Source organism: Epinephelus moara, chromosome 8 (assembly GCF_006386435.1).
Source record: "Epinephelus moara isolate mb chromosome 8, YSFRI_EMoa_1.0, whole genome shotgun sequence".
Classification (NCBI taxonomy): domain Eukaryota; kingdom Metazoa; phylum Chordata; class Actinopteri; order Perciformes; family Serranidae; genus Epinephelus; species Epinephelus moara.
This window is the reverse complement of record NC_065513.1, coordinates 20372919-20387605: the sequence shown is the minus strand read 5'-3', so window position 1 is coordinate 20387605 and position 14687 is coordinate 20372919. Positions and strand designations below refer to the sequence as shown.

Sequence of the window (14687 nt, the reverse complement as noted above, 5' to 3'; positions counted from 1 at the left end):
GGGGGCAAACACTTTTTCACACAGGGCCATGTAGCTTTGGATTTTTTTCTTCCTCATTAATAAGACCCTTCATTTAAAAACTGCATTTTGTGTTTACTTGTGTTATCTTTGACTAATGTTTAAATTTGTTTGATGATCTGAAACATTTAAGTGCGGAAAACATGCAAAAAAGTAAGAAATCAGGAAAGGGGCAAACACTTTTTCACACCACTGTATAAGTATGTGTCCCCAAACTAAGAGCTCCTGCCCCCTAAAGCAGTTAAAATCAAGGTAAAATGCAGGCATTATTTGGATTCTTTCAAATAATATTTAAGCATTACATCATTTATTAATTATTACTGCTTTATATGCAGTTTATCTTATCCAGAAAGACTTTTTAAAGTGAAAAAGAAAGATGAAATCTGACTCTTGAGGTAAAATATGTTAACCTTACCAAAGGTAAATGCCTTAATTAATTTCAGATATCTGCAGTTAGTTTCAGTTAGTACGCATCTAATTTCCACATATTTTCATGCATATAATTTCTGGTGTAATAAGTAGTACAAATGTTTGGCAGCATGTTTTAGGAGTGGAGTTGATAAAATTAAAGCGAGAATACATTTCTGGATCTTAGAGTGTTTCTGTGTACAGTAAAGCCTGGAAGTATATTTTGCCAAAATCCATCTACTTTGGAGCATTATCAAGTGGTGTATGAAATTGCCTTCTGCTGCTCTACGTCAACAGCAACTGTAAGGATTAAAGTGTTACATTTATGTAATTTGGTGATACAGAGCTGGCAAAGGAAACTGAATTCTTTAAGTCTAAATTTAATACGGATGTTCCAAGCCTCCCACTTTTACACAGGATGTATCTGCCCGGGGCAGAGTAGTTGCAGATATAGGAAGCGCATTAATTCTTATATTCTTCAACCTTAGGACTCCTCTGCATCATACAGTTATTCAACGAGAGTTATACTGTGACTAGTATCTCCATTCAACCAACAAGTTGACTCACAAGAAATCTTAGCATTAGTTTTCATTCATTTATTCATGGACTTATGAATTATTGATTGACCAATTTAAAAAATGTCCAATATACTGCATGTACATTATAAGTGAGTATTTTCTTTATACATTTATGGGTTTTAACCCTTGACTCGGCTGCCACCTGCAACGAACAGAGCTTAAATTTGGGAGATGAAACCCACTTGAATGTACTGCAGCTAGAACTCAATTTAGAACTTAAAGGGACAGTTCACCCCCAAATCAAAACCACATATTTTTCCTCTTGTAGTGCTGTTTATCAGTCTAGATTGTTTAGGTGTGAGTTGCTGTGAGAAGGCAGACATCTCTACAGCTGATATCTCAAACACTCGGCAATTCAAACCAATCAAAATCAATCTAGGCTGATAAACAGCACAACTGATAAGAGGAAAAATATGTATTTTAGATTTTGGGGTGAACTGTCCCTTTGCTTTACTAAACTTGGGATTTGACCTGTAAAACAAACATGTCTATATTGTCTCACCCTGTGTGGAGCTTCATTAGGGCGGGGGTGGAGACCAGCAGCACTGCGCAGTGATTTCAGCAGCAGCTGAGGCGCAGAATCAGTACTGAGCAGCAGGGAGGGAGGGTAGTGGGTGCTGACATATCCCAGAATGCCCTGGTATGAGGACAGGTCCAGTTGGTGCCAGGGCAGAGAGGTGGATTGGACCAAAAGACTAAGTAGAGGGGAGTCCTGGAGGTGGAGGATGAAAAAAACCAAACAAAAACAGAATAAATGAAGAAGGAACAGAAAGTCTGGCCTTCATGAGAAACTAAAATATTCTGGACTCACCTGTTGACTCAGGATTTGATCCTCCTTTGCCAGAAAAACTAGCATGTATAATAGATAAACTAACATGGTGTGTGACTCCTTCTGAGTGTCTGGTAGAGTCGGATATGTTGTTGAGGTGGGGGGTGTTTGTAAGTGGTCACTCAGGACGCTGAGCCAGTTGACTTCACACAACACCTCTCCTAGAAAGAGAAAGCAGCTCTTGGGGCTTCCTCTCTCCACCTGCAGGCACAGAAAGGAGAGAAAATTAACAGAAATCCTCTCCGTCAAAACACAGAACTACAAACACAACAAATATCCTGGGTCTCAACCGATTGTACTCAAAACATGTATGATATCTGACTATATGTTTGACTCCTACTTACGTAAGATGCACATTCATTGCTAAATTTATAATCCACTTATCTTGAAAGTATTAAGAATATCCTAATTATAAATCTGTTGTAATGTATCTCTGTTAATTAAGATGACTTATTTAATCTGTGCAGCTTGTTTATAGCAGCCTCGAGAGGGTCTTGAAAGACAGGAGCTTGATTCCAGGAACAGAGAAGTCAGACTAATAATAGGAACTCAAGGCCAAGGACTGACTTCTATAATAAACAGGCTCCCCTGTGTTATGCATGTCTAGATCAGTGTGCAGTGTCTGCGGTCGGAGGTTAAGAGTCGGAGGGCAGAGTGTCTCACATTGAAGAGCTGCTCCATTATCTGAGTGTCGGGGTGAAGGTGTCTCCAGGGCAGGCTGCGGAGGTGTGTGTGGTACAGGTACAGAAGGTACTCGGGTGTACGGGGAGAGGTGCAGCTCTGACAGTACTGCATCATACACAGCCACAATGCGCCTCTCTGGCCAGGGACCAAGCGATCTGCAACATATACACACACACACACACACACACACACAGAAAGTTTAACGGTACACACTCATGCATGTGTGAACACAGGACTGCTAGAAACCCACCTCTGAACTTGTGATGCAGTGTGTCGGTGAGTTGAGCGTACAGGCCAACCAGACATCCTGCCGCACTCGCGTCTGTCTCCAGCCAGGGGTAACACTTCAGGTTACTGAGACACAGAGACACAGAGACATAGATATTGACATCCTCTTTGTTTTTCATTTGCCTTACCCTGGAAAGCACTAAACCGCTCTCTTTGCATCGACCCGGAGAATCACAGTACACATCTCAGGCCACACGAGAGATTTTATTGTGACTTAAAACTCAGAAGTAAACATCTAATTTGGTCTTTTCTCTCTGAGCAGCGTTGTGTTTGTGGTTTATTTTGTGATGTGTATAGCAATCTTCAGAGATTTAAAGGGGACCTAATATGCCTTTCCTTATTTTCTGTCATACATATAGTGTATCCATGTTGGATGTCTGTATTAAACATGGCCAAAAATTTAAATAATGAGGTAAATGTATGGAAAAGTAATCCCTCTGAGCTTCAGTCTGTTCTAAATACTCTTTTTGATATTTTTTTTCTGCTTCAAGACAAGCTGATGTCAGCTTGTGACAGATTTCTTTATATGGTCATCTGCTCCAGGCACGCTACTGCAAGAGTTTACATTATTTAGCCTACACTGGTACATGTAGCTACACGCTAATGCCAAGGAAAGAAGTAATTCTGGTTGGCAATGTTGTTAAGTGTTCCTAATTTTAGATTGTAATTGTGTTGGAACATGTCCAGAAATGAAGATTTAGGTTTAGAAGCTGTAGAAAGTGCCGCCATTATTCTCCTGCCTGCAGAGACGCCAGGATATGGAAGACTAGGAAATGCTTACCAATTAGAGAAGACTGTTCTTTTTCCGTAAGGGACTTAAAGAGATGGGCACTAAAATGGAGTGTCTCAGACAGAGGATTAATACAGGTGTTCCAGCACAGACAGTATGAGGATTTTTTTTAAACATTATAGTATGTAAACATGTTCTAATAGAGACCCAAAACACAAGTATGAACCTGAAAATGAGCATAAAAGGTCCCCTTTAAAAAAAAAAAAACACTGCTCGTTCACTAAGCTAACGACTGTGACGACAACATAATCATCTGCTATCTGCTCACAAAGAGGCAAAGATTACATCTGTAAAAACCTGTGGAATGTTAATATTTTTGGTCTGCAGCCCTCTCTGGATTTGGCTCTGTCTGTGCTCACATCTGTGTCACATCTGCCTCTCTGACAACATCTAACCCACCATCTGCACGAGATCTGAGGGTGTGCCATGCTTACCCGCCATCATCAGTGTCCAGAGGAAAGATCCACGGCTTAAATAACTTCACAATCTTGCTGTGAAGGTCCTGCAGAGCTGTGAGAGTGCAAGACACATTTGACATTGATAACACTAAATCTGTTGAAGTGTTTTTATGATCTCAAGTATTACTGTCCTCAACATGTGCTGACATTTAGCAGTTACCTTTCATTATCTTGCTGCTGCCCACTGACTCTCTGGTACAGCTGCTGAGGTGCATGCTGATTAGACAGCCAATCAAGTGGTCCCAGAAGGAAACAACATCACCGATGTAGGGAGTCCAGGCTGAGTAGAGGCCGAAACTGCGAAGGTCTGGCTTATTGAGGCGACTCCGCAGGAAGTAATCACTCAGCCACTCAACTGTCTCATCCACCTTTTGGAAAGCAATGAAATCACGCAGCGTGGCTGAATTAGCAATGAATGTTAGGCATCATTCAATTCAACCTATTAGGCTTGTATTTTGCATTTTGTAGTGTTACAATGAGTCTTTAATAATGAGGTAAACATATGTAGACGTAAGTATGACTCTGAAAATGAGTATAATAGTTCCTCTTTAATGAGACAGATAGAATGATACTTTGTAAGAATCTGTGAACAGCAACACCAACATGAGTTACCTGCTGAGGGGAGAGGCTGATGGGGGATCTGTAGGGAGAAGCCAGGGGTCCGACAGCACGGCCGGAGACATCAGTCGCACTGAGCGTTTGTTCCGCTTTGCTCTTGGTATTGCGGGACGGAGGTAAGCAGCCCAGCACTCGCAGAGTGACCTTCCAGCACTCTGGACTCAGCAACTGGTCTGAGGAGCCTGGTGAGGTTAGGAAATGCTTTGATTGTTGGAGAGAATCAAACATCTGAATCAAAAATTCTTCATCTGATATCCGATTTCAAATCTGTGCCTTCATTTGCAATCATTTTATCTCATGGGGACCTAAATTCTGTCTTGATAAAACCCTCAACTAGACACACACTTCCGGAGACGGATTTTCAGCTTGATGGAATGATTCAGCTAACTTTAATTTTCTTAAATTAATTAATTTTATCTTTTGTTGGTGGGAAGATGAGTAGGAGGCATTCTTTCAGAAGGATGAATGTGTTTTGATGAATCACTTGAATGAGCAACAGCAGGACTAAAACAGCGTTTGCTTTTAAGTGCATTTCCAGGCAATGTGTAATATAACAGGAAAAAAACCCTGCTGTTCATGCAAGTCTTTGATAGTTGATTTTCATTCTGTACTATTGTGCAGTCTAATGTGGTCTAACCTTTCATTATGTGATGTTCTATAGGCAATTATTCAAGGAGGAGATTGAAAAATAGTTTCTAATGGTTTGAGTAAATGATGATTCACGTTGTGGCTTAATGAGTTAATGATATGAATCATCAGATTTAGTTGGGCAGTCTTTACACAAAGACACACGCACACACACAGACACACACACTTACTGGTCATAAGCAGACGCAGACAGTCACTGTAATGATCAGGGAAATGGTGGCGTAAAAGCCAGGTCCAGTGTTTAGTGAAAAGGTGAAAAGGCGTGAGAAGTTCAGGCTCAGGGTCTCTGCCGCAGACACAGAGAGCTCCGTGGACCAACTCCAGCAAACGGGTCCTCTCCGAAAACACAGGGTGGGCTTCATTCAGCCACTGGGACAAGTCAAACTACAGGGGGAGAGACAAAGGTGGGTTACTATAACGGCTTTAGATAGATATCATATTCCCTCACTGGGTTGCATGTGTGTCTACGCCAACCTTTGTGAGTAGCATGAAGATGACATCGGCGCTGTCAAGGTGTAAAGATGTCACCACGTCTTGGTAGAGAAAGACGAGCTGATTGGGTGCTGAATTGGGGGTGAAGAAAGGTGAAATGAGTGGGCAGAGACGCCTCTGCTCCAGGATTGTCTTCAGAACACGACTACATTCCTCTGGATTGCCCTGGATAAACACCTGGACATAAAACAAGAGTACAATGCCAGTCAATTCAAGCAAATCTTATTCATTTACAGAGAGTGTAATGAGAGAGTTAACCTGCTCTTTTTAATCAATTGGTGGTCATGAGGTGAGTAAAGGTGAGTCATTTTGTGGGTGAATCCTTTCACAAATCCTACTAATGCATATTTGCTCCTTTAGCCTATTAGGGCATGCCACTTTAAAGCTAGACAATGCTTGAAATAGGCCTTGTACTGCTATGTGTGTGTGTGTGTGTGTGTACGTACGCGTACCTGTCCCAGTATCTCCACACAGGAGGAGAGGTACTGGCGTGTTGGGGGATGTCGCAGTGTGTCTTCACACACAAAGGAGACCACCTGGTAGAAGGCTGACACGCCAACATGCTGCACGGCGGGTGACTTCTGTCCCTTATACATATTCACCAAAGCCCTGAGCAACAGATGTCTGTTTATTACCAAACTCATATTTATTGTGATGATGTTCTTGCTTTTTTTTTTTGTCTCTCAGTAGAACAAAACATTAATACTGACGTGATAAAGTTCTCAGTGTGGACAGCAGCCTGGGCCAGGCCTTGAGGTGGAGGAGCCATGGCGTCGGCTTGAAGCTTCTTGACGTCCCTGCGCAGTGACGTTATCTGCGTCTGCACTGCCTCTTGTCTCTGGACCCGCTCACACTATGCAGTGACAGAGACCACACACAAACACATAAATATTTCACAGATTAGAAATGATAACATGTACTAAACTGCTGCCGCTGTGTGGTTTTTGTGGTCGTACTGTGACACTGATGTTTGCAGGTCCCTGACACGGCTGCCCGCCCTTTCCTTTACACTCCAGGGTCATGGTGACCTGCTCCGGTGTGTTCTTATACAGCAGAGGAAGGCTCTCCAGCAGCTCCTGCTCCATTGCCACCTGCTGGGCTTCACGTGCCACTGCAATCCTGACACCAAGGTGAACAAATATTTCATAATTAGTGCTTAGCTTTGTGATTTTTGGTCTGATGTGTGGTGTTTGAGTCTGAACTATTCAGCACATTTCTTCGTATGTATGTTTGCACTCTGTGAAAGGGTTCATACATAAATTACAAAATGATATTTAAGGACCCTCAAGTACTTCTTCAAGCACTATTTTTTCATTTTCAAGGACTTCACTTGAAGAAAATAGTTTATTTTCAACACTAATTTTTGATTTAATACAAATAAATGTGATCTATTCAGTGAAGGGTTACTTGACGCACAGGACGGGCAATGTCCCACACATAATAGTTTATTTTTACTTCACTCTAGTATTCCACTATTTGAATTTTCCCCCTCACAACTCAAGCATTTCAAACACCTTGTGCAAACCCCGCACTGTTGATGTGGAAATGTCGTAATGTTTGTACCTGGCCTGGTCCTGCAGGATGCTGAGGTCCTGCCGCAGCAGTTCAGCAGCAGCTTTAGAGTCAGTGAGGCAGGTGGTGGGGACTTCAGCTACTGGAGGCTTCTGCTGCTGCAGCTCTGGAGCTGGACGGGGAACTGGATGCTTCTGCAGGTTGGACAGGATACGCTCCCTTGCTGCACGTACACAAAGCACAACATCAAAACTAGTAACTACCAACAAAACTCATTATCAGACATTATGTTTGTTCACTTTTACATTTACCACTGCATGTCTGCAGAGGTTTTCATAATATTTTGAATCTAGACTATCAATTTTGGCACTGTACCATTTCTTTTTGTTTGTTTTATACTTTTTAAGTCCCAACATTTTTCACATTTCAAGGACAGTACATGAAAAGCAAAAAACAACAACAATAAAAAAAACCCAAACAAATGTGTAATGATGGGATGATCAGTACATCAAGGCAAATTTACCTAATCTAAAATAAAATAATGTGCTCGGTATGTACGATAATCATGAAAAATCTGTCTCATTGGTTAAATAAACACACAATTTTTCCACAGATTTTTTGGAGTTGTATGGAGTAGTCCAGGGGTGTCATACTCATTTTAGTTCAGGGGCCACATACAGTCCAGTTTGATCTCCACTCTCCAGTGGGTGATCAGCACAACCATTACATAATAACCTATAAATAACGACCCCTTCAAATGTTTCCCTTTTTTAGTGTAAAGATTCTGAAAACCTTCATTCATTTACAAAACAGATGATGAACAGCCCACGATATCCTCAGTCAGTCTGCTACTCAATTTGATTACATGGGCATCTCTTTCATAATTTCCCACTAAAGTAGAAGCTGTTGAAGAAGCACGTTAAGTCATCCCCTGCCTTACAAACCGTTTACAGAAGTTTTGTCAGTGCCTCAGCAGCAGGGTGCCACCCATATTGTTTTAAGATAGAAGTTTGGTACAGATTCTTTTGTACTGAAGCTGCTGGTTGACCATATTTTGCACAATGTTCAATATCTTTAAAAATGACTACAGTAAGTATTCATTGATAATTTAGAGAGCTGTATTCTGGTCGGGGCAGAAAAGCCTCTGAGGTTACATGAAGTATCTACTCACTGTTAAAACCTAACACCTCTTAGCCTTCACAAGTGCATCAGTATGAGGTGTGCAAAGTCATCCAGTGGGCCGGATTGGACCCTTTGGTGGGCTAGTTCTGGCCCCTGGGCCGTATGTTTGACACCCCTGTTCTAGAAGATGTAGATGTTTAACACTATTGACATAGAGGCCTGCAGAGGGGCAGTATTCCTGGAGCCAGTATTTAATGATGACATTTTTACTTGCTAACAGCAAGGTCTTTAAGAAGTAGACTCCATCTTTACTTGGCCTGTCAGGCATATGTCCGAGATAGGGATGTGAATGTGATACTAAAACCCAGATGACTGTTTCTACTTCCCTCCAGTAAGTCTGAATACAAGGACAAGACCAAAAAACATGAGCATGATCGACCATGATTTCTGCACATTGCCTCCAGCAGCATAGCTGAGTTTGTTTAGACTTCTGTTTGGGAGTGATAAAAAGCAAATCATATTTTGGCTCTGTACCATTGTTGAGGCTGGTGTAGTCAGTGAAGCCGGGGTTTTGGGCCTGTAAGAAGATTGGCTCACTCTGAACCTTTTCCCACAGAGAGAGAACCTCTCTCTCATCATACTGCAGACGCTCCTGGTCAATAAACTCCAGCCACAGTTCCTACAACAAAACATGACAACACACATACAAATGTAATGATGCAAGACTCCACAATAAGGTTTAACTAACCTCTTGTACAACATGATTTTCATTCATAAATGTAAACACATATTACGCCAAACCCACCTGCTGCCGCTGCATCACCTGTGCCAGTCTGTGTGGTTCATACTCCGGAGGAAGAGAGGGAAGGTATACTTCCTGCTTCTGCAGAGTCTCATCATCCAGCCATACGGCAAATACACCAAACAACCTGTAGGCAACCAATTAGCTGAGATCTGAGAGCCTGTAATTGCACTAATGGCTACTACTACCTGCCGAACAACAGGAAGGAATGTACTTGAGTGCACCTACCTGACCAGCTCTGTGTGTAGCTGAGGTGAAGTGAGGTAAGGGGGACGGGGATTGTCAGGGCTTTCGTCGCCTTGGCTGTCTGATGAAGGTGTGTGTGGTGGGGGCACCCTGAGGGCCTGGCTGGCAGCATGGTGGAAATCTGAGACCTCCTGTAGTCTCTGTCTCAAGTCTCTGAGTAAAACGGCCTGAGAAGAGGCCTGGAAGAACCTTCGACCAATACATCCACCTGCAGCCAGCCTGGTGGACGACACATACAGAAAAAGACATGGTACCTTCACTTGGGTTTGGTCTAATTCTTGGTGTCTTGAGCTAAAGATACTACTGCGTATGTGTGCACCGTACCCATACTCCGGTCCTGGCTGTCTGAGGTAGAGCTGTAGGAACTTCTGCCAGACCAAGGGAAGGAGGGGGTGGTCAGGGGGTGTGGCTAAAGCCTGACACGCCCAGCGGTACACCTGCAGCCGCTGCAGAGATGGTGCTACGGGCAGCTTCAGCCTCTGCTGCGCCTTCTGGCTCAGACACAAACACACTGTTAACCATATCTTCATACAGCATTCAGGATTATGAATCAGCACTACATCTGGGGCCTCATCACAGAAACTTCCTAAATCTGAAATCCTATCTTTTCTCAGCTTATGACATTTCGTTTTTTCCCCCCGCTATTACAGAAACAGGTTTCCTCACTGCTTTTAGGAGAAAATCCCATCTTTTCTTTGGACAGGAATTTATTCATCACAGAACAGCCCTAACTTAGGGATTCCCTAAATGAGGAATCTTATATTAGGATGTCAAAGACCCTGTTCTAAATTCAAAATATCTGGAAAAAAAAGCAGCAGCACTGTTGTTAGGTCTGGACAAATCCACGTGCAGGGGCTTTCTAAACCAACACCATTATGGGATGAGCTGCCTCTGCTGATCCAAAGGGATGCTCTGAGAGGAGGACAGTTCTGAGGAGCACGTACAGCACCTATTGACTGAACTTAATACCCAGTTCAGTCTTTCAATATATTGATTTAGCCAATTTTAATTTAGTTATAGCACTCACTACTTAGAAATAATTAAAAAAATGCAAAAAAAAACCCTTCAAAACTTTTCATTCCTACTTCCATCTCTACAATCATCATCTACATTATTGTTATTAAAAAAACATCTGAAAATGACTCTAATTTGCAAAGATTTTAACACTCAATTGATTCATTTGTAATTAGGTTGTTGTTTTTGTAAATTGGGCATCTCTAACAATTTTGTTTTACTTCTTAGTCAGGAACTCTTGTTTAATTATGCAATCTTCACTTTTCTCTTTTTCATTTTATGTAGGATTGTTGTTATTTAATAGGGGAGGTGTCTTCATCAGCCATTTTTGGCTTCTAACCTCTCCTGCACAATGTTTGAACTCTTAATTTATTTTTTCCTGTATTTTCTATAGATGCATGTGCAAATAAGCTAAACTAAACTAAACTTAACTCTTCATTCCAGGCTTTTTGAGCTCCCCCCTTAATTCTACTGCAGACGAGTGCCGATTAAGGAATCAGACTTGCAGTTACAGTGAGGATGCCTTAAGTTAAGACAAGGTGAGAGATCTGAGGTAGACACAGCAATGAGTCATAGGAAGACAGGATTTTTCCCACCTTTGGACCTTAAGTTAAGATAGGACAAGCAGTTAGGATATTTTTCCCTAATGAGGCCTTACACTGCAAAATACTCACAACCCTGTCACTGCCCTTTGACCTTGCAAACACTCTGTTTATGTTTAGTCAAATGTCATACAGAGGAAAGTTGTGCAACATTCTCTCCTCCACTGACTGTGTCCTGTTCTGGGTATCGTCTTGTTAATTCTCTGTGCCAAGTGATACTGAACACTTGCTATAAATAACAATAATGCTGATATTTCCACTGTAACAAATAAATATATTTTTGGGTGTGTGTCGAAATACCTTTAAGGCTTGTTCTGGGGAAATGTTGGGCTCTGACAGGAGCTCATGTTCAACACAGCGTCTCAGCTGAGAGTCTTCCTCAAACACGCCCTCCATATTCAGCACCAGCCAGGCGAACCAAACCTACAAACACACAGACAACACCTGTCAGGACTGGGAACTTTACTAATGTGATCAAGAGTACTTGCACGTACTGTCGATGCAGTGGGAACCCTTACCTCCGCACTCAGGGATTGGCCCTCTATGAATGAGGGCGTGGCATTTCCAGCGATCCAGCCAACCAGAGAGGAGAGCAGACCCCGATCTCCATGGTAACCCAAGGCATTCTGCATGAGGTATGAAAACGGGAAAATTTTCAGCTATTGTTGGTGTCGCTGAGTCTGTTCAGCCTTATTCAGTCAGTGGTCGCTGAAGTTTTCTAATGAGGCATTTTACTGGTGACTCACAGTTGGCATGCTTATACTTTTGGAATATAAATGATACCAGATCAGTTTTATCAAAGCGTGAATGAACCAGATGCTGCCTGCACAACAGTAAACATCAAAGCTTAATGGATTAAAGGCAATTGTTCAACACCCCTCACCACCAGCCTCTTGCTTCTATGGCAATGTATGAAACCTTAATGTTAATATAATATTTATCTTTCTAATATTACCGAAGGCAGTTTGCAGTGCTAAATTCAGTATCTGCACCTGTGAGACACAAAGAGTCCCTAAATAATGCAAACCTCCAACACTACTGATTAATACCTTATGCTGCTGGTACAGAAGTTTCTGCACACATTCCTCCTGATGGCGTGTGAATGCTGCACAGCAGATCTGATCCATGAGGAACAGGACTGTCTTGTCCCGATACCACATGTTCTGCTGAGTCAAAATCCCCACCCAAAACTCCAGCACTGCTGCAGCACCAACACGACCGGGCTGTGAGCTCTCTACCACATGACTCTGGAAGATTAAAACACACATTTGTTCATGTCCTCTTTTGTTTGAAGAGATGTAGGGGTTAAAACAACTTACACTAATTTCGAAAAATGCTTTTGCTGAACAATTTGAGCCATCTTTTTTGTATTTTTACCAAATCTTCGGGAAATGTTGAGAGATTAAAACCTATATCAAAGGTGCAAATAAGCCTCATGCAGTTTATTTTGTGTACAAGATACCAGCAATTTTTCCGGAGTAAAATTTCAATGATTTTCCTCCTGACTACTGGCTCATGATATTACTGACACTTGCATACAAACACAGAGTAAATACAGTGCAGTCTGTTTCTACATTCATTCCAAACCTAAAAATATTTATGGTAATTTTCCATCTTTTTCAAAACCATTACAGAAGATCTGAAGATCTGTAAGACATCTTTACCATTAAAGCTTGTTGTGACGAACCTGAATGACACTGTTAAGCAGTCGGACATTGTCTCCATAGGTGGTTCCTGTGAGGAGTGGCGCGACTCGGTGAGTGACTTGCTGTGTCACACCTTGAGGACACACGCTGTCGTACTGTAGGAACAACTGGATACAGCTTACAAACCTGACATAAACAGAGAGATGACAATAGAGGCAAAAGTACATTTAAGTATTGGAGATACAATAGCTGCTGCAATAGATATCTTTTATGGGCTGTTTGTGAAGCTTGCATCTTTCTCACTGAGCGTTGCTGAGCAGGTAGAAGCTGAGAGGGTAGGTTGGGGGTAGGATGTTGTCAAGTAGATGCACAGCAGCTCTCAGGTGGCGAGATTGAATGAGACTCTTCAACAATCCGACTCCATCGGTACAAAAGTGTTCCAGACTGGAAAGGAATAAAAGAAAATCCACAGGAGATTCAATTCTAATTATGTGTATGAATCAACCACAAGCATGAGGCATTGTGTGAGTGAGTACAAACGATAGACTGAATATAAAGATGGATGACATGACGGCTCCCCAGAAGTGAAGCCAAAACCTCTTGATCACCCCCTAGTGGCTAGCTGCAGTATAGGTCATAAGCTCTGCCTCCATGTTGGTGGTTGGGGCATGGGCCAAACTAAAAGATCAGTATAAAGTACGTGCAAATAAACTTTTCCCAAAGTAGTTTTTATCGTGCTGATACTTGTCCAAGTCTTTGCCTTTTTTACATTTGGTTTTAATTAGTTAATTGATGGTATAAAAAGGGGTCTGACATCATGACTGACAGCTGGGTGTGTCAAGATGGCAGCTGGCAGACGCATCATCCATTTTTTTATACAGTCATTGGTACAAACCTATGTCCAACTGCTGTCATGGCGATGGACAGGTAGCATCCAATCGGAATGCCTGCTTTTACAGCCCTGATAACAGAGTGCATGCTGGGACTGTGTGTAAGCTCTGGAGGTGGGTTGGATGCCAAAGCAGGGACAGACCAGGCTCCTTTAGGGTTCTGTGAATTGCCATGGAGCTTCAGCCTTAGCAACAGTTGCCATGCCCACTGACTAAAAGACGCTTCAGGCGATACCCCCAAACGAAGAACACTGGCAAGGTAAGACACCTGAAGGGAAGATGAAAGAGAGAGAAAGATGAGAAACAACACGTGGCAGTTTACACTGAGCATCTGTGAGCAGAGAGTGGATGTGTCACCTGTTTGATTCCCTCTGATATGAGGCCACTGTACGGTTTGTCAGTAAGGTACTTCTGATAGGCTTCAGCCACCAGAAGAGCCACTTCACTGTGGAGAGATGAACGCAAGGCCAAGGAGCCGTCCTGCGAGAGGAAACAGGATTAACTTCAAACTCACTATCGGCGCATGATATCTGGGCACGCCATTTTTTATGAATCAGTGACTACCTGTGTGTAACCCCAGTTTAGACCCTCCAGTATGACGCACGCCAGCCGGTTCTCCACAGCAGACAGAGGATGCTGAAGCAACCAGGCTCCGATCAGGCATATCTCCTCTGGACGTGGCTGCCACAGACTCAGAGGCAGCTCTTTGCACAAGTACAAAGCCACCTACCAAAACACACAGACAAAACAAAAACTCATGAGTTCGAGCTGAGTGCCAAATTAGATATTTTTTCCTCTGAATGTTCTCAACTACATGCACTTCAAGGTCCAGTGTGTAGGATTTAGTAGCAGCTAGTGTTGAGGTTGCAGAACTAATACTCTTCCTATGTGCCAGACGTGTAGGAGAACTATGGTGGCTGACGCAAAGATGCAAACAGCCCGATATAGAGGCAGCGTTTGGTTTGTCCCACCTGGGCTACAATAAGGCTGACTCCTTGGAAAAGGACCTGCTCCATATGTAGATCTAAATGGCTCATTCTAA

General features: G+C 42.5%; 1 protein-coding gene across 1 annotated transcript in view; it reads right to left on the bottom strand.

Moving 5' to 3' along the window:
• Positions 1-14687, bottom strand: part of epg5 (ectopic P-granules autophagy protein 5 homolog (C. elegans)) — a 30180-nt gene that overhangs the window by 7992 nt on the left and 7501 nt on the right. Inside the window, exons 15-39 of the mRNA XM_050051088.1 lie at positions 14210-14371; positions 14003-14125; positions 13651-13913; positions 13059-13199; positions 12797-12941; positions 12159-12356; positions 11628-11735; positions 11410-11532; positions 9818-9984; positions 9476-9712; positions 9251-9374; positions 8980-9124; positions 7375-7546; positions 6768-6930; positions 6522-6664; positions 6264-6420; positions 5794-5988; positions 5490-5703; positions 4666-4853; positions 4214-4421; positions 4030-4105; positions 2768-2871; positions 2497-2672; positions 1816-2034; positions 1507-1716 (exon numbers count right to left, since the gene is read on the bottom strand). Coding sequence (XP_049907045.1) covers positions 1507-1716; positions 1816-2034; positions 2497-2672; positions 2768-2871; positions 4030-4105; positions 4214-4421; positions 4666-4853; positions 5490-5703; positions 5794-5988; positions 6264-6420; positions 6522-6664; positions 6768-6930; positions 7375-7546; positions 8980-9124; positions 9251-9374; positions 9476-9712; positions 9818-9984; positions 11410-11532; positions 11628-11735; positions 12159-12356; positions 12797-12941; positions 13059-13199; positions 13651-13913; positions 14003-14125; positions 14210-14371 — 4161 coding nt within the window. The remainder of the gene's footprint in view (positions 1-1506; positions 1717-1815; positions 2035-2496; positions 2673-2767; positions 2872-4029; positions 4106-4213; positions 4422-4665; positions 4854-5489; positions 5704-5793; positions 5989-6263; positions 6421-6521; positions 6665-6767; positions 6931-7374; positions 7547-8979; positions 9125-9250; positions 9375-9475; positions 9713-9817; positions 9985-11409; positions 11533-11627; positions 11736-12158; positions 12357-12796; positions 12942-13058; positions 13200-13650; positions 13914-14002; positions 14126-14209; positions 14372-14687) is intronic.